Source organism: Leptodactylus fuscus, chromosome 4 (assembly GCF_031893055.1).
Source record: "Leptodactylus fuscus isolate aLepFus1 chromosome 4, aLepFus1.hap2, whole genome shotgun sequence".
NCBI lineage: Eukaryota > Metazoa > Chordata > Amphibia > Anura > Leptodactylidae > Leptodactylus > Leptodactylus fuscus.
In genome coordinates, this window is record NC_134268.1 from 107,697,024 (window position 1) to 107,723,158 (window position 26,135).

Sequence of the window (26,135 nt, forward strand, 5' to 3'; positions counted from 1 at the left end):
GCCTTAGATTTGTTTTACAGAATATAATATTGTGAGAGGTCACACAGAATAAAAAGGGCCACAGTGCTAGCAGGAGCGTGGGGGTATTGTCCCTTTGTTTGTATCTGATTCAGGTGAATGCCACTCGGAGGAGTGAAGGGCCATAGGTTTGTGGCACAGAATCTCATCTCTTTGTGGCTATTTTATTTATTTTCATTTTATTTTTTACTCCTTTTTGATTCACATGTGCAGTGTAGCATTTCAGTAAAAGAGACTTCTATTCTATTGTTATTACAATAAAAATATTGATCCGTCTGCATGCACTCAATGGAGGGGTGGTGACCCTTACTTATCACAGTGGTCTCAGTCATGTATCTATTCCTTTGATAGTCTAGTCTTGTATACAGAAATGGCTATAGAGAGATGTAGTAAACACTTCACAGGAAAAGTTGAGCTGAAGGCCCATAAACCCAGTCAGGCTGTTTTAAACCCTATTGTTCTTGGCTGTATATACGGAATTGTCATAATGTGGAAGCATTCAGACATGTAATATCCACTTTGCCATACTTAGTTTCATAACTTGGAATAAACTTACACGTTTTATAAATGAATGTCCAAAACCTCTTTGCTCTTCAAGAAATATCACAATGGATTCTATTAGCAACAGGAGAGATGTTAATAATGAGTTAGCACATATCTTATCCCACTTGAATGACTCTAAAAGGAGAAATATAACATTTACTTGTGTGATTGGGATCTGAGGCTAGAAGATTAGTGGCATTTTTGTAGACTGAAAATGTTGAAGAGTCATTGGCTGGAATGAGTAAAAGGATATAAAATATTCAGATTAACTTTCAATGGTACTCCATGGATTTGGGAATTAATGGTCCCTCTATTTAACGGGACATTAAAGAGGATATATTGAATCACTACTGACTTTCTTCCTTAATGGTATGCTTATTATTGCAGTTAATACAGGATTTTACACAAGCTTTTCAATATACTGCAATGTAGGAGTAGCCTTGCCTGTAATAATGTGTCTTCGTAAGTATAGAAATTGGATGGTAAATAGAGAATCTGTAGATCTCTGCAGTAGAAGACCTACAGCCGTTGAAAGTGCTGAGAAACCTAGACTGGATGTTTTGTAGACTTAGAAACAAGATACAAGGTAGATCGTGGAAGGGGAGACATCCCCCTATTCTTACCTCTGACCAGTTCTCAATACCTATTAAACCTACGTAGTAATGCGTAATAGTTTGTGCATGGGAAGCTTCCTTATGATAGCCGCACACATTAGATGAATGTTGTAAAAGCTGGGGACTGTCTAACCATCTAATATCTATTGGCGTACCCAAACTTAAGCCCAATGGCAGACATTAGAGAAAAGAAAGAGAATTCAACATACCCAATACTTTTTGTTCCCCAACAAGACAAACCACCCTCAGAGGTATCGCCACTACCTGAGGCGGTTGGGAGGTAAGGCTGTCGGCCAAAAGAGCATTTGAGAGACTTCTGTCTAAAGTGTACTAGAGTAGAGCGAATATATATATATATATATATATATATATATATATATATATATATATATACACACACACATACCAACCAATCAGAGCTCCGCTTTTAATTCCTAAGCTACTCTGCAGAAAGCAAAGCCCGAATTGGTTGTTTTCTGGCTTACGGTTAGACAGTTTTGATCAATGCGTCCCACTGAAGTGACTGTAAAATCCTAGTTGAAGTAATATATTATTGTCCATTATTTCATTCCCTTTCCTGAATCTTCAGTAGTGCTAACCATGAGATACCTTGCCAGTCATTCTGATTTAGTCTGGGTTGGCACCTGTACATCTTGAATGTTTTAACTCCGATAAAATAACAGTCTTTAGTTGAGCGCTGGCTGTCAGGATACTGCAATATGCTGACCAGAAAACCAATGTTTTATTCAGCTGCATGAAATTCAATAGGAAATGCTGATCTGCAGAAGTGCGGTGCTTCATCAGATGAATTCCTCAGATGTGCCCAAGTAACAATCCTAAAGGGCCGGATAATTTCACTCCAATCATCCTTTTCAGGTTTCGTTTCCATCAAGCCTAATAATGTATCAGTCAGTCCTTACTTTCATGTTTTCGAAGCATATTTGTGGCCAGACCAATATTTTATTCAATTGTTAGTCTTGTTCTTGACTCCCCTGATATTTCTGGCCAGGTCATGAACATTCTGGCTGCCATGACTTTCTACAACTGTGATATAACAACATCCATGCCATCCCTCTTGGTCTCACAGGAATTTTAATCCTGCTTCTCTCTCTAGTTTGGGAATGGTTTCAACGTTAAACTATATCTCTGAATGCTTGGCCTCACTATCGTAACACTTGGCCTCTCAAGTGACAGCCTTTTGCATCATTATGCATTGACTACTTAGTTGCAACTGCTCATTGTATTTTACGGTTAAAGGCACGCATCGCTTATTTAAAAAAATCCAATTTTTTTAAAGTGGGAATAAAACGGCAAACTGGTACGTATCTTGTTATATATACCAGTTTCAGAGTCTTGTACTCTTCAAAAGCAATCAGATGTTCTCTGCATAAAAACTTCGACTATGCCAGTCATAGGCTATAATAATTGACTGACATTGAAGAGATGCTATTGTTATACTGACATGTTTTTTTCAAATCTCTAATGGTTTAATAAGTTTTTCTCCTCTTTCAGCATGCGATGATGCTGCCAGTGCTGACCCATCACATTCGCTATCATAAGTGCCTCATGCATTTAGATAGACTAATTGGATATGTGTTTAAGGAGCGCTGTTTGTTGCAGGTGAGTAGATGCAATATCTTGGAATCCTGTTCATTCTTGTACAAGTCATGTTGTATATTTAAAGATGACAAATTGGTTGAGCAAGTGTATTGTGCTGTTTATTAACCATAGCACGAAATATTCAGTTTTCCTGTTTGTTTTTTTTGCCTGCTTTTATATACGAGAAAGCAAGTTGATGTATGTGATTTAGATTCTACATAGTATTATATATCCCAATTATCCATTAGTCCTCAAATATCTCTTAATAGATTAGGTATGGTTATGGGTGGGGGTAGAGGGGAAAGGAAGGTCATCTGAAAAGGCTGTGTTACAGTAATGTGCACAATACAGTGTATGTAATATTGTACTGTGCACAGTAATATTGGGGCCTACTATTTTTTGTTTTTTTTCGCTTTTAACTTCAAATAAATGGGAAACCACTAAACTGGGTAGAACAGTCATATACATCGCATTCCATATTATAATGCAAATTATATTTTTCTATGATTTTCCTAAATGGTGGATACAAATAATGGTTATTGACTATTGAATTTTCAGCATTAAGACGTCACATTTACTGAAACATCTGTTTATCCATCTATCTAGTGATCTGTCTTACGCTGGATTCACACCAGCATTCGGGTCTCCGTATTAGGTTTCCGTCTTCTGCCTGCAGAATGACGGAAACCTATCAGACAGTGTCCGGCCGTGAGCGCCGGTGAACGTTTTATGCTCTCCACCGCTAAACCGTTTCTTTTTAAGCAGACACCGAGTACTGCGTGTCCAACTCTCTGACCGGTTTAAAAAAATGAATGGGTTTGAAAAATTCCTGCAGGTTTCCATATCCTTCCCAGTTTCAGGCAGGAAACGGTAACCTGCAGAACGGAGGCCGGGGCGCAGATGTGAACCTGGCCTTAGGCTAGGTTCACATCTGCTTTGGAGACTCTGAAAAATCAAGGAGCTAAAAAGTGCTACAAGTCCAACTTTCTCATCTGGCGATTTCCATTTAAATGAACGGAGACCTGACAGATCCCATTATAGTCAGTGGGGTCCCTCTGGCACAATGGGCATCTGAGAACAACAGACACTTTGGTGCATATGTGAACACAGCGTTATCGGTCAGAAATAAGTTCTTATCTTGTATATACAATAAACACAGACAAATAAAATAGACAAGCAACAAAAAGAACCTTATTATTGCATGCTTAGTAGTAAGCTGCAGGTATACATGGTTATTTCTTGGTCTCAGAACAGTATTACCTTTGTTTCCATTTCAACTAAAAGTCATATTTTTGTCACAAATACCCAGGTATACAAGTGGTCTATTGATAATGTTAAATTAAGTTGCAAGAAAATGATATAAACTCATTATTACAACAACAAACGTGGTCTTGATCTGGTCAAGCTTGTGACTATGCGATTTTAAGAGAACTTTTCACCACCACCAAGTAAAGCTCTTTACACAGTTTAATAGTTGCTGCTTCACTGATTCTGACACAGTTGGAATTTTTTCTGTAGCCCTCACCCTTTCCAAGCAACATTGCTATTTTTGGTGCCTGATATGGTATTTAGGCCCTGTACTATCAGGAGGGCGGTGTCAGGCAGGAGCAGACAAAGGGTGTGATTCTCAGCTCTGACAATGGCTGCCTCTGATTGGAGCTGTAAATCACGGTCCTCTGTCTGATACTACCCTTCTGACATTACAAAGCTTAAAGAGCACATCAGGTACCAAAACTAACTGCCTAGGAACGGAGACTAGAGAAAAAAAATCCAACTTCTCTGAAGTCAGTGAAACAGCACCTATTAATGATGTCAAGAACCTGAATGGATTGAGTTGGTGAAAGGTCCTCTTTAATGGTTGTCTACCTCTTCCCACTGCCACTGTCATGTTACAGAACACATATTACATTGATAAATTACATGACCTTGTAATGTATGCCACTTTTGTAGATTTGAAGAAAAATAACTTTGGAGTTTTATGTAAATGAGGTAGTTGGTACAAAGGGGGGGGGGGGTTGAAGAACTGCTGTGGCTGCTCAAACCCCTACCATCTCCTGACTGCACCGCTCTTTGATTAAAGTTTATTCACATACTGCTATGCCATTGCCCATCCTATTTACATGGCAAAAGCAGTGCTCCTGGAGCTGAAGGCCTGCCCACAGTGCACCAACTACCTCATTTGCATATACTTTTGCAGTTGTTGTTCTATGTAATGCAGTGGTAGTTGTTGCATATGCTTCGGAAAGTGGTAACTACCTTAATGGGACAAATCCTTTAAAGTGCCACATTGCTGAATGTGTCAGATGGCTAGGACCCCCTTTATATCCTCCTTGTGAAAAGAGTGCCAGTGCACTTGAGTGACCAGAGCTCCTTTTCACTGCAATTTCCAACAGAGCCATAGCACAAAATGTCACATTTCAAGTTATATGAATGACTGGTTGCATTGCAAAATCCCAAATCCGCTGGATTTCAGTGCAAGCACATTCACTAACATTAGTTGGAACAGTAGCAGACTGTGAGGCTGCTCTTTAAGGGCTGACTAGGTGAGCATTTTGCAGCACCAGCAGTCAAATTGTACACGGTTCCTCCGATGCAGGGGGAATGACTGAGGTGTGCATCAGTAACATTTCGCTGAAACTTGCGTGCATCTTGTAGCAAATGCAATAGCTTGTGCTATTTGCTACCCTCTATTTTCCAGACCTCCTTATCACTGTGTTCACTACCAATTCATGAGCAGTCATGTTGTTTGCTGTTTCTCTTAATGGTGGGTCCTACATCATAATCTCACTTTCTCACCGATTGCACAAAACCTTCTTATTGTTGTCACCACTATACAGGAACATGGCCAATACAGATTAATCCATTTCCTGGCCAAAACTGTGTTTCAGAACATTAATCCTCCATACAGAGAAAGCAGAGAGTAAATCCTTCACTGTCAGCAGACCTGCAAGGCACAAATAAACCCCTTTGCTCTTCAGAAAAAGATTGAATCCCTTTTCTTGCAGACAAGCTCACATTGTACCATCGAACCTGTCCCTGTTCAGATGTAAACAGCATATTAATCCTTCACGTATCTAAGGAAAGGTATTAACCCTTGCCTTCAAGTTAGCGCTGCTTTTTTAGCAGCTGTTAAACTATTCTGCTTTTTTTATTTTGCTGTTGCTCATGTGTGTAAAAGAGTGATTCTTAAATGCATTCTGCCAAACTGTCAAGGGTTTATTTTCCATTTGACTGGCACTAGACAAGCATGTCAGCTTCCTGGGGTGGGACATGACTTTAATACTCAGATGGTGTCTCTACAACACAGAGTGAAGGGAAATTAAAAATGGCATAGATTCTGGGTGCTCAGTGACTTGTAATGTATTAGGACCTCAACCCCACCCCTAAGGTATTTTTTTTAAGACACTTAGCAACATATGCAACCATATTAGGAGATATGTATAGGTTTGTACACCTGTAAGCACTGCTATCTGTGCGTGCAGACATCTGCTACCTTCGTTGTACACAACCATGAGATCTCATGATGATGTTGATCTCGAGTTCAAGATGGCATTTTTTTTTCCATATGCAACACCTGCACAAGTCATATTGCTATATCGGTGATATGTGGATCGTCACATCAAAAATGTAATAGAGATTTGTGTGCTCAAAATAGTCTTTGCACCCTATAACATTGTGGGGCCTTAAGTACAGGCCTTGACTCCATCAAAGGGTAACACATTTTAGTGATGAGCAATTATACTTGTTCCTGGCAGTTTCTCCAGTTGTTCCATCTATTTAGCTAGAACAGGTTTGGTTCAGAATCATAGAGACTGCTTACAAACCAGTCTTATAAAGTCCTTTCATATATCCTTATCATACACAACATATTTTTTAGCTATGGGAAAGCTACCACAGTTTCCTCAAGTGTACCTCAGTTTAAATTATCCTGCCAGATCTCACGTTGTGGCATGGTAGAACAAAAAGGTATGCTGGGTGGTGCAGTTGTAAAGACCGCCATAAGCCACCCCAAAAGTATTGTGTACAGGTTCTATTCTGATTCATAGTACCTATGCACAATACTCTTCAGACATTGAACTGTTGCCTTTCCTGCTCAATGTACAATAATAATTCCATACACAATGTCTGATCAGGTGGTATTACTTAATAGAGGAGAAAATGGGGCAGTTCTTCTACTCTTTATGGTTGAGCACACTGGCATACAGGAGCATTAATGCTGATCATTATGCTAGCAAAGGCATAATGTGTCCTCTAAGGGGACACACATCAGATGCGCGCACACTGTCAGCTGAACATTGCTATCATAAATACTCTATAATGTCCATACACTAGTCTTTAACCATCTATAGAATCAAGTTCATTCATGTATTCAACCTTATAAAAGTTGCCATCTTGTACACACCAGGAAAGCAAAGACAGTTTTTTGTTTTTTAAATATCCTTTTCCCCAAAAAACCCACACCAGTCAGCCCCTGTAGCAGCTGGATCTAAACAGTGTTCAAAGTCGGAAAAGTGACTGCTCCATACACTGTGTAGTAGCCAGGGCACATTATTGCATGTCATGTCTTATTCACTTAAAAGAGAACCAAATGGCAGTCCATTAGCATGACCACTCAATAATGTACGGAGGCGTAAGATATCTGCGTTAATCATGAACTGCACAGGAACCCATTGATTTTCATGGACTCTTGCAGATACCGGTTCTCTTTCTATGGACCACGTTAAAAAGAATAGGGACTTCTAGTTCAATCTGTTTTGTAGACTACCGACATCCAAAAACAGATGATGCCATCTGTGTGTTGTCAATTTTTCTTGGACAATTATGGAACTCCCCTGTACAACTGTACAATGATGTCTCAATTTTTTTTTTTTTTTTTTTTTTTTTTAAACCTTTACTGCTTTTATAAAAGTGTCCCAAGATTCCCAGCCTCATTAATGGAGACCACCAAAATATATCTCTTACATTAATTAATGTTGGGTCTGTCTTCTGACATCTGCAGTAAGTTTCTAAACAAGATAGCCACTACACTGACCAAAATGTCTTTTAGGATTAGACAAAGTAGTTTAGGCTGAGTTCACACATAGTTTTTTGGTTAGGATTTTGAGGCCAAATTCACCGTTTGTTCCGGTTCCTGGAAAAAAGAAGCGACATGCTCATTCTTCAGGCGGATTCGCCTCGCAAATCCGCCTGAAGACACTCTCTCCTCCCGACTAGGCCCATTCATTAGGCCTAATCCGGAGCGGAGTGCCCGACTGGATGCTACCCGTTTTTGGTCCGGAAACTTAGGTGGCCTCCTCCTCAGTTTCCGGACCAAAAAACCCTATGTGAACCCGGCCTAACCCATTGTATTGAGAAAGATGTAGTTTACAAATGCAGGTTCCTTCCATTCAGGACCCACATTGATTAGCTACAGGAAAGAGCGGTAGTTTTCCTTTAGGGTGCATTCACACAGAGTTTTATGATGCTGATTTTGCCACAATAACTCGAGTAAAGAATCGGCGCCGAAAAGCAGACTCCAATTGACTTCAATGGGTTCCATTTTCTGCGCGGTGCACATTTAAATCAATGGGAGGCTTTATTTTACCCATTGATTTCAATGTGTTCCGCAGAAGACAGACCCCATTTCACTCAATGGGAGTCTGTTTTTCAGCGCTGATTTTTTACTTGAGTTATTGTGGCAAAATCAGTGCCACATAACCCTGTGTGATTGCACCCTTAGAGGGTGCAGCACATCCATGTAAGGTACAAACAACCGCCTTATTGTCAGTGGGCACCATTTCATGTTTTAGTTTTGTGGTGGTGGTGCTGCTTCTGCTATAGGGGATTTTTTTCCCTCACAGATTACAGTTTGATCACTGCCTGTCCCTGGAATAGGACACATTATGCTCATCCTATTGTTGAGGAACCATTCAAAGCAGACAACTCCTTTTAACTCTGTCACTGCCAATTACATACCTATATATGCCTATTTTGTATGCATAGCCCTGCATCCTGGATTACAATCCTTGCCTCACTCTGCCCATGCAGTATATAACATTGAATACATTAACAACGAGATTCTCTGGCCCTCATGCATTTCCTTAAGGCCTGCAATTATCTCCAGCAACTGCCAAGACATTGTAAAATGCCAAACGCGGTTAATCTTTAATAATTTTAAAACCAATGCATTAAGGCAGAAAAGTAATTTTTCATTTCCAACTTGAGAGATGAAATACATTTATCTTGTCAAGTCTACAAAATGCTAGACACGTGAGGGAGCATGCTCCAGATTCCATCTGCTGTCTCACACAAGGCTAAGTACTAATCAAATTAACCTGTTCCTTGCCTCAAGTGTCCTCCGCACTTGTATGAATAGTGAATATACATTTGCAGCAAATCCGTTGATAAAGGTATGACTGCCTCGGTTAAAACCCAAATTACTTGAGAGGAAAATATGTGCTGAAGAAATGTTCCAGTAGATTGTGTATAAAGAACTCTGTATACCTTCCAAATGTCACTACAAGCTAAAATGATTGCTGTAATCAATTCTAATTGTGTATGGCGTCCCCCAGATCACTACATGATCAACAGGCACTTTGGCATGATGGCAATGGTGAATTTGTATGGAAAGGGTTGGCCCATACTAGCAGGGTTCTGCTTCCTCTACTATCGATTTTGTTGTACCCTGAAAAGATTATCTAGATTTCTTTCTATATAGCTCGAATTTCTTTTTTACTGATAAATAGAAAAAAATATAATTTTCCTAAAGGTTATCCCACAAAAAAATATTTATCCTCTATCTATAGGGCTCCATCTGCTGAGATCCCCTCTGTCCCTGAGAATGGGGGTGTTATATCCCTGTTGTGAATGTAGCAGTGGGTGGACACAGACGTAACCCTGCTCCATTACTCTCAATGTGGAGGTCGAGATAGTTGAGTGCTGTACTTCAGCTGTCACAGGCGCTCCCTTTGAAATGAATGGTTGTATCTCTGTCCACCTCCACTACATTCACAATGGGGGTAAATCGCCCTCCATTCTCAGGATCAATGGAAGACTCAGATTCTCACCAATTATCAATTTATCCTTTCTTCTATGAATAGAGGAGAAGTAAGTTTTATGGCCTAATGCCATTAAAATTTATAGTAGGAAAATTAATTAGGTCTTCCGTGAGTTATATTTTGATGACCTTTCCTTAGCATAGATCATCAATATGAAATCATGGTGATTCGACAGATGGAATCCCCACAGAGACTACACTGTTCAGATAAGTGCTGGTTCCTTTTTGCTGATTACCAAGAACAACGTCTTACATAGTTTATGGGCTGTGCTTGGTATTGCAGCTCAACCACAACCACTTGAATAGGACTTAGCTGCACACAGTCCATGTGATAATGAGGTGACATCAGTGGGCTAAGAAGCGCGTAGCCAAGAATTGGGTATTAGACCTTTCTTAAAGGGGTTGGCCACTTTCAGACCAATATTGACAAACAAATGTACAATAAAAAGATATACAATTTTCCAATATACTTTTTGTATCAATTCCTCACGGTTTTCTAGATTTCGGCTTGCTGTCATTCATTCTGTTACTTCTAGAAGATAAAACTCTGACCATGGTCATGTGATTTACGGTCCATGGTCATGTGATGAGCACACAGGTGCACAGCTCGTTACAGTCACAGCACAGTAACCAGACAGTTGCCTGGTAATCAGCTGTGCACCTGTGTGTACATCACATGACCATGGACCGTAAATCACATGACCATGGTCAGAGTTTTATCCTCTAGAAGTAACAGAATGAATGACAGCAAGCCGATATCTAGAAAACCGTGAGGAATTGATACAAAAAGTATATTGGAAAATTGTATATCTTTTTATTGTACATTTGTTTGTCAATATTGGTCTGAAAGTGGCCAACCCCTTTAACTATGGATAATCAATATGTAGCTCACAGAAATTTCTTTTGCGACCTTCATTTTTTTCATTATCCTGTGCTGAAAAAATATCTTGAATTTTTGCAGTTGTCACTGTGGCCACAGAGTCCCTTGATAAGCTGGAACTTCCTCTTTTGTAGAGTTCTGTTTTAGGCTGAGGCCACACATTGTGGAAACGTAGCTTTTTTGTTGCAGATTTTGCCACGTTTTTTTGAGCCAAAGTCCGGAATGGATTTAGCAGAAGGTATAAGTTTAAGAACTTCCTATATATTATGCTGTCCTCTTGTAGCCATTATTGGCTTTGGCTGTAAAAATTGCAAGCAAAATCTGCAACAAATTAAAAAGCTGTTTCCGCAATGTATTACGATATTTCATTATCATTAGCTACAGTGGCGGCCAAAAAAAAAAAAAAAGCACCACTAGTGGATGTTGTCAAATGTATGTGATGCGTATAAATTGAGTCCCTGCAGATGATATGTATACCTCCTACTATGAAATCGACTGAAAAATGTCACGTGACATGTACAAAATTGCCAAATATTTATCATCTAGGAGAGAAGAGGATAGAAATGGAAAAAGAAAAGAAATAATTTTCACTACAATCATTACATTTTGTGAAATGGTGCGGGTTTTTTTGCCCACCACTGTAGATTCCACAGGATCACACCATTGACAAGGTGATAGAGACCCTACTCCCCCGACTCTTACAGTGACCTGTCTCAGACTGTGCTTGACCGAGATTTCTATTTTAATCAACAAACTTTGTCTGCTGTTACCTCTGTTTCGTCACTAACCATCGCTCTGTTTTTTTCGATGCTATTTATTACCATGTCTCAATACACCAGGCTCACCTGAAATAAACCGACTACTCCTCTACTACTAGAGGTAGTACTCCCTTATTTGGGATCAAACGGTAAAAACCAGAGGACCACTTAGACAGCTCCCTCAACAGTACCCGTATGTCAGATCTATTGAGCGGCACAGTGGCATTACAAATAATCACATCAATTGCTCATTCTTGGTACAATAAGAAAATTTTCTAGGATTAAATTTTTCCTGTAATGCCACAATTTTAACTTTAAGACTGAGGGTGAAAATTCCCTCCAAACTTTTGAAGTCCAAGAAATTTGTAACCTTAAACTTCTGACATACAGTTGTGTTTTTTTTGGCTTTTTATATTTTCTGAAAAATGTATTGTTGGTCTTTGCAGTAGCATTTTTGGGCCCGATTTATTTGTGAGCATGGACCTAGTAGCATCATTTTTCCAGTTTACCGTATATACTCGAGTATAAGCAGACCCGAATATAAGCCGAGGCCCCTAATTTTTCCTCAAAAATCTGGGAAAACTTATTGACTTGAGTATAAGCCTAGGGGAGAAATGCAGCAGCTACTGGAAAATTTCAAAAATTAAAATGGACGGAATTTTTGGGTGCAGTAGATGCTGGGGAAGGGGAGGGGGTGTTTTGGTTGTCTGTCTGCCCTTCCTTGAGCTTGAGGACTGAGTTTTATTTCCCCCCACTTAGAATTCAGCCTGGCTGAATATAGGGTATTTGCAGTGCTATTAACCCCTTCCTGATGGAACAGGAGCACTGCAGATAACCCTATATTCAGTAGACCGGGCTCTTTCAGACACAGGGATAGCTAATGTGTATGTGTTTCACAGTAATTTTCTACTTTTGTATGTATTCTAGAGAATGGAGGGATTTAAAACTTTTATTCATTTTATTTGTTTATTATATTTTTTTTTAAAGCTTCTTTTTTTTCACTATTTTATGGGAGATTCTATACATTACTATTGCGACTGGTCGTGGACCCCTCCCCCACAAAAAAAAAATATATATATAATTTTTTTTTTTTGCTTGACTCAAGTATAAGCCGAGGGAGGCTTTTTCAGCACAAACACTGCTGAAAAATTCGGCTTATACTCGAGTATATACGGTAATAATTTCTACACATTAGTTTGGTAGATTAGTAGATGTTTAGTCTGGCTTCAAATTTTCCACTTTTGTCAAAAAAGATAGTCAAACTCCTGAAAAAGTTTGAAATAAAGGAATTTGACAGTTCCTACTTTGTGAACAATAGTTTTCAATAATTAAATTTCCTAGTCTCTTCCAGTATTCCTGTGACCTCCCCAGAATCCTCTAGCCACCTGCAGAATTCTACACTATGCCAAGTCTTTTACGTAATATTGTATTATTAATGGAATCCAGCTGGTGAAAATGTATTAAATACTCCATGAAAGACATGAGCCAGCAACACTTGATTCAGGTTGTACAGTACTTCAGAAAATGACACAGATCATGTTTATCCTTGAATAAATGTTACATGCTGTAACATCAGATGAATAGGATTCCCAGAATAGCGGCTTGCCAAATAATGAAGAAATGATGAGTGGACATTCAGATGTCTGCAATATTATTAACCTCTTCTGCACCATACTATTATTTAGTATAGTAGTTAACGTTCAGAGCCGTAATACTATGGCACTTTTATGTTGTAGGCACAGGAGCTGTATCTACGGCATGACCTCCGGCTCATGATTGTGTTGCAGCCTGACTAGACGCCAGAATCAGAAAAAATACTCAAACTCTGGCAGCTTAAACCCTTCAGATAGTGTGCTCACACCCCCTTCCACCCCTCAGATCTACCGTGATGAGATTGCGGGGTCCAAGAGGTGGCCATGGCAGCCAAAAGGCCTATCAACAGCCTCCTGGCTGTCTTTCCCTATAGAAAGTAGGGATACTGTGTGCCGTGTACTGCAATGCAAGGTATTGTAGTGCATTGGACTAGAGATCATGAGTCCCCTTGTGAGACAGGAAAAAAAATGAAAATGCTAATCTTAATTGTAAATGGAAAATTAAAAAAATAGAACCTTGCATGCCTTGAAGAGTCCCAGGTTCGTATTCAGCCAAGGGCAACATCTGCAAGGAGTTTGTATGTTCTCTCCTTCTTTGCATGGGTTTCCTCTCACACGCTAGAAATATACTGATAGGGGATTTTGCATCCTACTTTGGACAGTGTTGACAATATCTCTGTAAAGCGCTGTGCAATATGATGGCATTATGCAATTAAGCAAAATAAATCAGATTTGGAGCCCCGTTTTCTTGTAAATCACTGTTTTATTCCTATGCCAATGATGCCAAAAGTGCTTTACCTCTCCTTTGCATATAAATTCATACATTGTGATTTCCATGAAACTGGTTCTCCACAGGTGAATAAGGAGAGGCATATTTGGAAACTGAATGACTAAAGGGCAGTAAGGGCTAAATATTACAGATCCATAGGCTATTAATATACCGTTTTTTAGTATTTCTGTATGTCATGGTATTACATCTAAATTCCATACATCTCTGAGGGAATATTTTGGACAGTCCAGCAGCACTGGTTGGGTGACAGTTATGACACTATGACCACCTCTACCATGTACAAGAGGAAGCAGAGACTGCATTGTGCAATTACTGATAAATTATTCACACCACCATATTTTAATAGACAAAGGTAGTTGAAGTTTTTGGCATTTCACTCCTTTTTGAAACAGAGTGTTGCTGTGTTGCCTCTCACACCTTTCCCTACCTGAACTGGACACTTTGCCTGAAGAACTGAACCTATGGAGAACTGGGACAGGTTTACAAAACTAAGCTAAAGCCCACGTTGCGGAAACGCAGCAGAAAAAAATGCTACGTGTTATAGTACCAGCAAAGTGAATAAAATTCTGGCAAATCCCACCCACATATTGCACAAAAAAGGGCTGCAGAAAAGCTGCCTTTTCATAAATGAAAGCATTTTTTTTTTTTTAATTTTTTTTTTTTTTTTTTTTTTGGGGGGGGGGGGGGGGTAAGCAAGCTATGTCCATGGCGCCTTAGCCTAAAAGAAAATCTGTCTTTGTTTCTCTAAGAAACAAGTACAGCTCTAATGTCTCTTAAAGTGAAAGCTACACTGTGATTGGATACAATAGACATTAGTGAATGTTTTTCCTTTTAGACCGTTTGATGAATCTGTAGTCTCAGATTGTATACGAAGGTGAAAATTCTGAAATACAGAATTTGATGGAACACGCTGTAATGTATTACTGTATGAATACGGGAAGAATATGCAAATCTGTCTCCCAAGATGTAAACAGGGAGACAGTGCCTCTGTTATGCTGCCCTCTATGGGAAGCACCCTGAACATCATGCCCGACTTTCCCAGAAGTCTTTACTGCATAATGCAGGGTTATAACCAAATCAATTTCTCAGCTTCGGATGGCTCCGTTTCTGTCTGGTTGGACTTCATCAGCGCAGCCTAGAGAGAATTGATTTGGTAGAAGTGAGAGGCTGAGAGACCAGATTATGGGGATAATGTCACTCCTTAGGGAGAGACCACCTTCTCAGGTGTGTGGAGACTTATACAGTATGAATACGTATACGTATGAATGCGATAAGAATCCATAACCTAACCAACTGTGTGTGAAATGGAGGTATACAAGAGTGCACCCAGTATGCTGCCTAGAGTCAGTACAGTCGCTTGAGAATTGTATATATTGAAGGATACTTCCCTTTTGCCCCGGCTGTTACAATATCAGAATCTTAGCAAACGCACAGAACTTGATTTGCCATGACAAGCTCGCTCCTGCTCTCTGAAAGCTGTTGCGCAACAATCTCAGTATGGAATGGCAATGTATTGCACCGTATGCAAATATTTAAAAATAACAGAAGTAAAATTTTACAGCTTTTATTTAAAAAAAAAAAAAAAAAAAAAAAAAAAAGTAAAACTAGAACTGATTTAACCCTGCTGTTCTGTTCGCATTTGCTATACACTTGTACTGTTCCCGGGTCAATATGACCCGACCTATTAATTCTTGATTTTTAGCTACTCTAATTGTTTTATTTGAATACTTTTTTCATTGAAATACTGTATGTGAACATGTTTGATCATAAACAAAAGAAAAATTTAAATTCAAACTTAATTTTTTTATTTTTTTTCATAAAAAGGTTACACAGGCTTTTTGCAATTATCTTCGATTGTTGACATTCTGCACACAAATAATAAAGAAGCTTTACATTACTATTACTAAAACATGACATTTATCTTTTTGAAAACAAATTTTATAAATCAACAAATGAAAAAATTATAAAAACTTCAACCATTTTAGAAAGAAAAAAGAAAAAAACTGAACATGTTCATGCGTTTTTACATTGAGCACAATAATAAGACACATGTCCTTTACACAGATATTTTGAACATCCAGCACATGTCAGATTAGTCTTATTGTCACAGATGGACAGAAGCTCCATCTCTTCCTTTCTTTGCTGGTAGTTGTGCTGGTGGAGGCCGTGAATGTGGAGTCTCTTTCTTGAGCATGCTGGACACTTTTTACAATGGCTGCTGCTCCCTCACTTCTGGGGGTCACTTTTCTGCTCTCAATATATGGCCTCACCAGGGATTTTCCCAATTCCTCAAGAAATAATCTTCTTTTATGCAGCTTATTCCGGTTCCAATCAGGGTCGATTTCTCTCCATAAGACAAATGCATTGTATGCAGAAACGTCCAGTATGTTATAACATAAAATCATCGGCCACCAATTGGTTTTGCGTTTGCATGTATATGTTGATATTACTTGGTCTAAAGTATCAACTGCTCCCTTTGTGGCATTATAATCCAAAATAATGTCAGGCTTTCTGTCTTCTCTATCACTTACGGCATTGTCATGGTGCCTTGTGCTCATGAGAATTACCTGTTAGTTTGTTTTTTTGGAACATAAGAAACAACAGTTGTATTTCCAGAAAAATAAAAAGTTGAACTGTAGACCTCTCTTGCTAAGGATACCTTGCGGTAGTTCAGGTTTGTTTTTTCTCATAGTACCCAGCATGGTAAGTTGTTTTTTCTTCAACATATGGCCTAGTTGATAGGATGTAAAAAAGTTGTCACACGTGACATTTTGTCCTTTTAGTCCATGAGTCAAATCTAGAACAACACGCATACCCTGATTTTTTTCAGGTCTTTCATCAGGGGCTTTTCCTGTATACACTTGAACATTTAGAGCATATGAATTTTTTCTGTCGCAAAGTGTCCAGATCTTGATGCCATATTTTGCTGGCTTACTTGGTATATATTGTCTGAATGGGCACCTACCTCGGAATGCCACCAGTTGCTCATCAACAGTTACATTTTCACCACTGTTATACAATTTTGGTAGAATCTCTACCCATTGATTCCAAACATTTCTAATAGGGGCTAGTTTATCTTTAGCTCTTCTTTCCATTCTATCTGTTTTAGAATCAAACCGCAGTACCCTCGAAATGTCATGAAACCTTTCAAGACACATTGTAGCTCTAAATATGTGGCGACCGGTTTCGCAATTCCACAAACTTTTACCCTTTGAATGATAGACAACCAGTCTCATCTCTCACAAAAAGACTAGATAATTACTTGCTTACTGATAAGAACAGTGAAACCAGCACCATTTGGGGATGAAGAACACATAAAAAAACGTAACTTTTGCAGTCAGAAATAATCCTGTAGACCTGTAGAACAGTATAAAATGCTATTGGGTCATATTGACCCAAACAGTACAAGTGTAACAATCAGCGTGTAGCAAAAAGTAAACAAAAAACAACAAAAAAAATGTAGAGCTCCACAAATGAGGAAAAGTCAAGGAACCACTAGTTTCAAATCCTCATTAAAAAAAATCTGCAGGGTCTCAAAAATCATTTCGGGTCATATTGACCCGAACAGAACAGCAGGGTTAATGACACAGCAAATGAAAGATAATGATTAGAGATGAGCGAACACTAAAATGTTCGAGGTTCGAAATTCGATTCGAACAGCCGCTCACTGTTCGAGTGTTCGAATGGGTTTCGAACCCCATTATAGTCTATGGGGAACATATACTCGTTAAGGGGGAAACCCAAATTCGTGTCTGGAGGGTCACCAAGTCCACTATGACACCCCAGGAAATGATACCAACACCCTGGAATGACACTGGGACAGCAGGGGAAGCATGTCTGGGGGCATAAAAGTCACTTTATTTCATGGAAATCCCTGTCAGTTTGCGATTTTCGCAAGCTAACTTTTCCCCATAGAAATGCATTGGCCAGTGCTGATTGGCCAGAGTACGGAACTCGACCAATCAGCGCTGGCTCTGCTGGAGGAGGCGGAGTCTAAGATCGCTCCACACCAGTCTCCATTCAGGTCCGACCTTAGACTCCGCCTCCTCCGGCAGAGCCAGCGCTGATTGGCCGAAGGCTGGCCAATGCATTCCTATGCGAATGCAGAGACTTAGCAGTGCTGAGTCAGTTTTGCTCAACTACACATCTGATGCACACTCGGCACTGCTACATCAGATGTAGCAATCTGATGTAGCAGAGCCGAGGGTGCACTAGAACCCCTGTGCAAACTCAGTTCACGCTAATAGAATGCATTGGCCAGCGCTGATTGGCCAATGCATTCTATTAGCCCGATGAAGTAGAGCTGAATGTGTGTGCTAAGCACACACATTCAGCTCTACTTCATCGGGCTAATAGAATGCATTGGCCAGCGCTGATTGGCCAGAGTACGGAACTCGACCAATCAGCGCTGGCTCTGCTGGAAGAGGCGGAGTCTAAGATCGCTCCACACCAGTCTCCATTCAGGTCCGACCTTAGACTCCGCCTCCTCCAGCAGAGCCAGAACAAGGGTTCAAGTGCACCCTCGGCTCTGCTACATCAGAGCCGAGGGTGCGCTTGAACCCTTGTGCAGCCTCGGCTCTGCTACATCAGAGCCGAGGGTGCGCTTGAACCCTTGTGCACACTCTGCTTCATCAAGCTAATAGAATGCATTGGCCAGCGCTGATTGGCCAATGCATTCTATTAGCCCGATGAAGTAGAGCTGAATGTGTGTGCTAAGCACACACATTCAGCACTGCTTCATCACGCCAATACAATGCATTAGCCAGTGCTGATTGGCCAGAGTACGGAATTCGGCCAATCAGCGCTGGGCTCTGCTGGAGGAGGCGGAGTCTAAGGTCGGACCTGAATGGAGACTGGTGTGGAGCGATCTTAGACTCCGCCTCCTCCAGCAGAGCCAGCGCTGATTGGTCGAGTTCCGTACTCTGGCCAATCAGCGCTGGCCAATGCATCCCTATGGGAAAAAGTTTATCTCACAAAAATCACAATTACACACCCGATAGAGCCCCAAAAAGTTATTTTTAATAACATCCCCCCCTAAATAAAGGTTATCCCTAGCTATCCCTGCCTGTACAGCTATCCCTGTCTCATAGTCACAAAGTTCACATTCTCATATGACCCGGATTTGAAATCCACTATTCGTCTAAAATGGAGGTCACCTGATTTCGGCAGCCAATGACTTTTTCCAATTTTTTTCAATGCCCCCGGTGTCGTAGTTCCTGTCCCACCTCCCTTGCACTGTTATTGGTGCAAAAAAGGCGCCAGGGAAGGTGGGAGGGGAATCGAATTTTGGCGCACTTTACCACGCGGTGTTCGATTCGATTCGAACATAGCGAACACCCTGATATCCGATCGAACATGTGTTCGATAGAACACTGTTCACTCATCTCTAATAATGATATCAAAAGATTAGTGGTATCTGAGAAGAAACATGCCTTGTATGGGGTTAATAAGAGTTCATTGCCATCTTCTTTACAGCTGCTAACAAATAATTCTTATAATAAACTACTCTTACCATAGCTGTAGGAGGATCCAAACAGTCAGTGTAGATAGGTATGGAAAATATGCAGAGAATGTACAGGTCCATTGGTGCACTACTTGCTGGAGACAAAGCAGATGGACTACAGTAATTTGGTAAATATTAGTTGTATATGTATTTGCTAAAGATTTAGCTCTTAGTTCTCGCGCACATGACTGTGTGCTGTCCTGTTTTTTTTCCTGGATAGCACACTGACCCATTCATTTCAATTGGTCTATGCACACTACAATGCTTTCCAAGTGTCCGTGCTGAGGCTGAGAGTCCGTGCTACAAAACTCGGAGCATATCCTATTCTGATATGCCGAGCAGTGTTGGAGGCACAGATAAGCCTATAGGACACAGAAAACAATGGACATCACACAGATGTAATCCGGAACAGTTTCCTAACTACTGATGATACACTGATGAGAGATGGACCGCAAAAAACTGAACACCACGCCATATTTTTCGGACCACAAATTACACATAGTCGTGTGAATGATGCCTTGGGTAATGGATGATTTCTACTTTGTTAAAAACAATAAACCTTTCCTTTTCTTAACCTTCTTCAGTCTTGTCCCTTAAAGAGCATCCTCATTGATGTGCAGTATTATATACCACTAGAAAGCCTACAGTGCGCTGAATTCAAATCACTACTGACTTTCTCGGTATGTTCTCTGGTGTGAAAAGCACTGTGAGAAATACCACAATGCATCCCCACTGTAGTTTTTCCTCACAGTGTTGGACATTACGTTAGGACCTAGCCTAAAAGGGTTTTTCTGAGACTTACAATTTGATCCTTATGATATGTCATCCATTTCAGTAGGGGTCCGACTCCATTACCCCTGCCCAAATCAGCAGACTGAAGCAGCTGCAGTGTTTAGGTGAACACTGGGGAGTTTTCATTAAATACCAAGCACAACACCATACATTGTATAGGGACTGTGTTAGGTGTTGCAGCACAGCTTCATTTATTTGACCTCTACAGCTCATCTGTTGGGGTGCTGGGTGGTGGAAACTCACAAGACCTCCAATTATTGTTGACCGAATTTATGGATAAGTCATCAGTATGTACAAGTCCCTTGAAACCACTCTAACCAATATAAGCATATTTCCTTTTCATAGTCCTATCTGAATTATTTCCTCTTGTGGTGCTGTCCTGACTATAGACCATATTTTGTCTTTAATGGAATCCCTTCTCTCTTCTTTCTGCCCCGTTCACCATACATTTACAGCTACTGTGCATAGCAGACATCAGTTATTACTGGTGGAGATGGGGAGAACACTTAACTATTAGTCTGCTGCTTTCAGCCCTGCTAGCCGATGACTAAATTGCACGGAATGTCCACTACTTGTGCTATTTGGTAAAACAGTCCAGCGGATTATTATGGGTGATGCCACAACAGAGTATTGAGATGTGAAAATTGCCTATAATTAATGGATGATTATGAACTTGGCAACTGCTACTGAAGAGTGCCTTTTATAAATGTTTTTGGGAGTGTTTTACAGTCTGGGTATAGCAGAAAGCTGGAGGTGGCTGCATCCAAATAAATGTGATTGCCAGCTGCTGAAGGTGGCATAAATCCATGCGGCTAGAAGAAAATGTATTTATGCCACATTGAATATTTATTTGAGGTACAACTGCCGCCTGGTGTTTTAATAGTTTATTATAGACCCGAGACGCGATACCTCTCCTTACATAAAATAGAGAATCAAAGTGAAGCTGGTGTCTGCTTTACCTTGTATATTAAGCTCTGTAAATGAAGTCTCTGCAGCGTTGCTGATTTTATTTTTACAAACTCATCCAATCTGCCAAACAAGCATAATTTGCTAACTACTGCTGCAGTGAAATCATTAGCGCTCCACGACTAGCTGCTCCATACTTTGTTGACAGTTAAAGCTCTCGATTCCACATGCTCATGAATTCAGTATATATTTGAATGTGTTTTTTAGCTCCATCTCCAACTTTCTCCGTATATGTAAATATCTGTATAATGCCTTCATGTGATACTAAACATGAATGTGGAAATAAAGGCAATTTCGCACATTCCTGCTTCTGCAAGCCCTATTTTTTTTATATATTTATTTAATAGGTGGGTGGAGGCTTCTACACTGCTTTCTGAACTCCAGCTGAAAACATTCTTAGAATTCAGTAAATTCTTTTCCAATCACATATATAGTTACTTGATTAAAAAAATGATCGGTCAGGATTAGAGATGAGTGAGTAGTATTCGATCGAGTAGGTATTCGATCCAATACTACGATATTTGAAATAGTCGTACTCGGTCGAATACCACGCGGTAAACGCAGTGAAAATTTGGTTCCCCTCCCACCTTCCCTGGCGTTTTTTTTTTTACACCAATAACTATGCAGGAGAGGTGGGACAGGAACTAGGACAACGTAGGCATTAAAAAAAACGTATACAGTAGAGATGAGCAAGTAGAGAAATATTCGAAAATTCAATTCGAGTAGATCTCAATATTCGACTATTCGATCGAATACCTACTCGATCAAATACTACTCGCTCATCTCTAGTCAGGATATCTGTATAAGTGTTGAAAATGACCTAAAGGTTAAAGTGTTATCCAGGACTAGAAAACAGAAAGAGCTCCATTTACTCTTCTCAGGCAGTGACATCATTTTCATTGGTCATATGGCTATTGCTAACGACTTCCATTCTCAAATATCTAACCTTTTCTCTGGCTAACACTAAGCCCCGCCTGATTGATAGCATCCATTTGTAAGGTGGTAATAAAGTAATTAGAAAAAAAAAGTAAAAACTTTTTTTTAAAAAAAAATTAAAGCTCCCCCTGATAACCCTCTATGATCATTTTATTAAAAAAAGAACTTTTAAAAAATGTATCCACTGAGTCCTCAAATCCGACATAACCCAATACAACATAACCAACACCTGTTTGTGTGTATATATATATATATATATATATATATATATATATATATATATACACACACACACACAAAAGTGTGTATATATAAGAATATACATCTGTATCTGTATATGTGCGCATGTGTAAATATAAATAAGCTGCATTGTGAATAAGATGCTGATGGTCAAGCACACACATCTATTGCACGTGTTGCTCGTCTTCTTCACTATTTCCGTGCAGTTACCATGCAACTAGCCCATCTGTGTTCATAAAACCCTCTGACCACTCATAAAAGAGTGCCTGTCCAACGGAGGCAGTGGAGAGGCTTACCGTAAATACTTATTTTAAAAAAATAAATGAAAGCTATTTTTGCTGCTTTTTATTGCTGCTGTGATCATCTAGACGTGTAAGTCATTGAGCTTGCTTCTCAGGTGGTCAGGACCAGCCCCCATTTCCTCCTGGCTGCTCTGGCAGTCAATAAAGTTTAGATAATTGTTGCTTTCATCAATGGGTGTGGCTAAGAACTGAAGTCATGTACACAGTGATCACACCTGTTGAGAGCAAATAAAGAATTGATTGTATTAGAGACTGTGCTCACATGATGCTACAAAACGGTAAAATAAAATTTATGCGGTTTCAAATTAGAAAAATTAATTCCAGCACGTTTTTGCATTGATGAAACCTAAATAGTTAGTTGTATTTCTCATTCTTCTGGTTGTTCTTTATATTTTTCCACTTTCTTGTTACAGTGAAGTGTGAAGCTGTTCATTTTTACATATTAAGCACCATTTCATAGCATGTACCTCTCATGTTTAATCCTGATATTTATGTTCTCACCTTTTACAGTTGGCAATGACTCATCCAAGTCACCATTTAAATTTTGGGATGAACCCTGATCATGCCCGTAACTCCCTTTCTAACTGTGGAATCAGACAGCCAAAATATGGAGATCGAAAAGTTCATTATATGCATATGAGGAAAAAAGGTATGTGCAGCTATATATTCTTTTCATTTGTATAATACGTCTTGTCATTCACCATGGTACTTGTGAGCGTTACTGTTCACAGCATAGTTTTACATGCAGATTAAGCTACCCTTTAAAAATGTACAAGATGAAAGTGCAGTATCTTGTTGCAAGTCATCTACTACTAAAATATTTTGTGGAATTGAATACGCTTTTTTCTGTCTGTTTTGATTTTGCAGTTATTCTGCTTTGCATCATAAAATGTGTATTTTTTTTATTGCCATGTTTAAGATTTCCCATTACCAGAATAAAACAACATCGTAAACAAAAGGGGCAGGAACAATTATTACAAATTACCACTCCTGGCTGCATTTACTCGAGTGTAAGCCGAGTTTTTCAGCACAGTTTTTGTGCTGAAAAAGCCCCCCTCGGCTTATACTCGAGTCACGCAAAAAAAAAAAAAAAAAATCTTTTTCTTTTTTCTTTTTTTTTTTTTTTTGGGGGGGGGGGGGGGTGTCTAAAAAAAGAAGCTTTAAAAATCTATAATAAAAAAATAAAAAAAAATAAAAGTTCTAAATCAGTCCTTTCCCTAAAATACATACAAAAGTAGAAAATTCCTGTGAAACACATACACATTAGGTATCCCTGTGTCTGAAAGTGCCCAGTCTACTGAATATAAGGTATCTGCAGTGCTCCTGTTCCATCAGGAAGGGGTTAATAGGAGCACTGCAGATACCCTATATTCAGCCAGGCTGAATTCCAAGTGGGGGAAAAAAAAACAGTCCTCAAGCTCAGGGAAGGGGCAGACAGACAACCAAAACACCCCCTCCCCTTCCCAGCACCCAGCAACTACTGCACCCAAAAACTCCGACCATTTTAATTTTTGAAATTTTCCAGTAGCTGCTGCATTTCCCCTCCTCGGCTTATACTCAAGTCAATAAGTTTTCCCATTTTTTTGTGGTAAAATTAGGTAAAATCGTAATAATACGGCAGAAGTTGTATCTTTAAAGATGGCAGCCACTATGAAGCAGTTCGGCCACCAAAGCCTGTAATGCTCTTGGAGCCCCCGAAGCTAGTCCCTGCCCCGCACCCTTACCTTTTCTGATCAAGGATGACTCAGGCACGCTGTTCCTATGCTATCCAGCTGCCTTCTGAAGGCTCCCAGGCCTGTCATAGAAATAAAGGTGTTGAAGGTGGTCCATGACACTCCTGGTTAATTGGAGAAAAAAAAAAAGCTGCTATTCCATTTCCTTCATAGAGTTGAAGCACAGACCTTACCCCCAGGATTTCACTTACTTATGCCTTGCCAGTGCAGAAGTCCCTTGGGATTTTCATGTAGTCTGTTTCTGCAGTCTTCAAGCACAAGATCTTGGGTAGCAGTTATCCTGTCTCTCATGTTATTTTGGATTTTCTGCCACACTTGCCCACATTTAGGCCTTATGTTTTTCATGGCTAGTACACTGTTCCATTCATTTCTATGGATCCATACACGGGACCATGAACCAGGAGCAAAACTCAGGACAGATCTTCTTCCTGTCTGTTTTTCAGCTTATGCTCACTGACTCAGTTAATGGGGCTGTAGAGGCACGGGCAGCACACGGATGTCATCCGTGCGCCATTTAGTCACTGGACTAAGTTTACACTACCTTTTAGTTGGCTTGTTTTGAGCCAGAGTGTCGCAACACAATTTTGGTACATATTTGGCACATTTAAGACCCACACCCTTTTCAGAGAAGCCACATCCACACGTCTAGCAGATGTTAGAAAAATCTATCTCAGACTAGATGTTTCATATTTATGCTAATGTCTAGTTATAACCACAATATTAAATCTAGGCCACTATGTTTTCACTTTGAGGGAAATATTTAGCATATGTTTTATAGCTCAAATTATTACTATTACCATCAGTATTATTAACATCATTATGTAGGCGCTGAAATATTTATTTATCCATTTTTTTTCTTTTTTCTTTTCCTTTCTTTCCTCTCACTATGTAACTACAGAGGGTATTGACTCCATTGATCCTATAATTGTTTGTTGGAAATCTGGCCTTGCTGTAATTATCGCCTTTGTTGCCCTTGCCCAAATGAATCTGTGGCCAAGTAATTTATACCCTTTAAAGAGCATTGTATAAAATTATGGGATTAAACAGATTTAATTGCTATTCGTGTTAACTGCAGTAAAGGAGCAGAGTTGGAACATAAATTTCAGGCCATCTAGTCTTTACAAGCATATGATGAGAAAATGCTCTTATATTTTTATGAGTGCCGGCTTCTGAACACTATCGATTTAAGTCATTCCCAGCGTGCTTCTCTGTGAACTTTCCGCTCACAGTTTTATAACTGCTTGATATGTCATTTATGACAATTTTTATTTTGCATGGCTACAGGAATAAATACGCTGATAAACATTATGTCCCGTTTGGGTCAAGATGATCCAGCCCCTTCACGGTAAGAGTAATTTTCACTTTATTACACGTTTGCAAAAATTCATAAGCAATATTTTCTGTGCATTTGCATTTTGTCCTTTGCATACATTCCACTTCTTTTGAATTCAAAACAAGGCGGATTTCCAGTAAAGTCAAAATCAGAAAATCTGTCTTCAGCCCAAGTTCATAAATGGCAGTCTTGATTTATTGATTGATTTTATTATAAAATCTTGTCAGATTTCTTAATAATAGGCAAGGCTGTGTGATAAGCACTGCCATATGTGGATGTGACTGTTCCATAAAAACCTTGAACTCAGTAGTGATACCTGCATGCACATCCCAATACCGCTGAGGCCAGTGCCTGGTACAGTTGTTCCGAACGTCTTGCACATGACCCATGCAGCAAGAGTGGAAGTTGAGTGATGTGTTTTGTTTTTAACTTGCATTTTTTTATGTTGAATTACCCCATTAATGGATTGCTTTTTATAATGTCTTCCTATCATCCTATCC

General features: G+C 39.6%; 1 protein-coding gene across 1 annotated transcript in view; it reads left to right on the plus strand.

The window, feature by feature from the left end:
- DROSHA (drosha ribonuclease III) overlaps window positions 1-26,135 on the plus strand; it is a 206,783-nt gene that overhangs the window by 80,062 nt on the left and 100,586 nt on the right. The window contains exons 17-19 of the mRNA XM_075270897.1: window positions 2,688-2,795; window positions 23,080-23,218; window positions 25,587-25,647. Coding sequence (XP_075126998.1) covers window positions 2,688-2,795; window positions 23,080-23,218; window positions 25,587-25,647 — 308 coding nt within the window. The remainder of the gene's footprint in view (window positions 1-2,687; window positions 2,796-23,079; window positions 23,219-25,586; window positions 25,648-26,135) is intronic.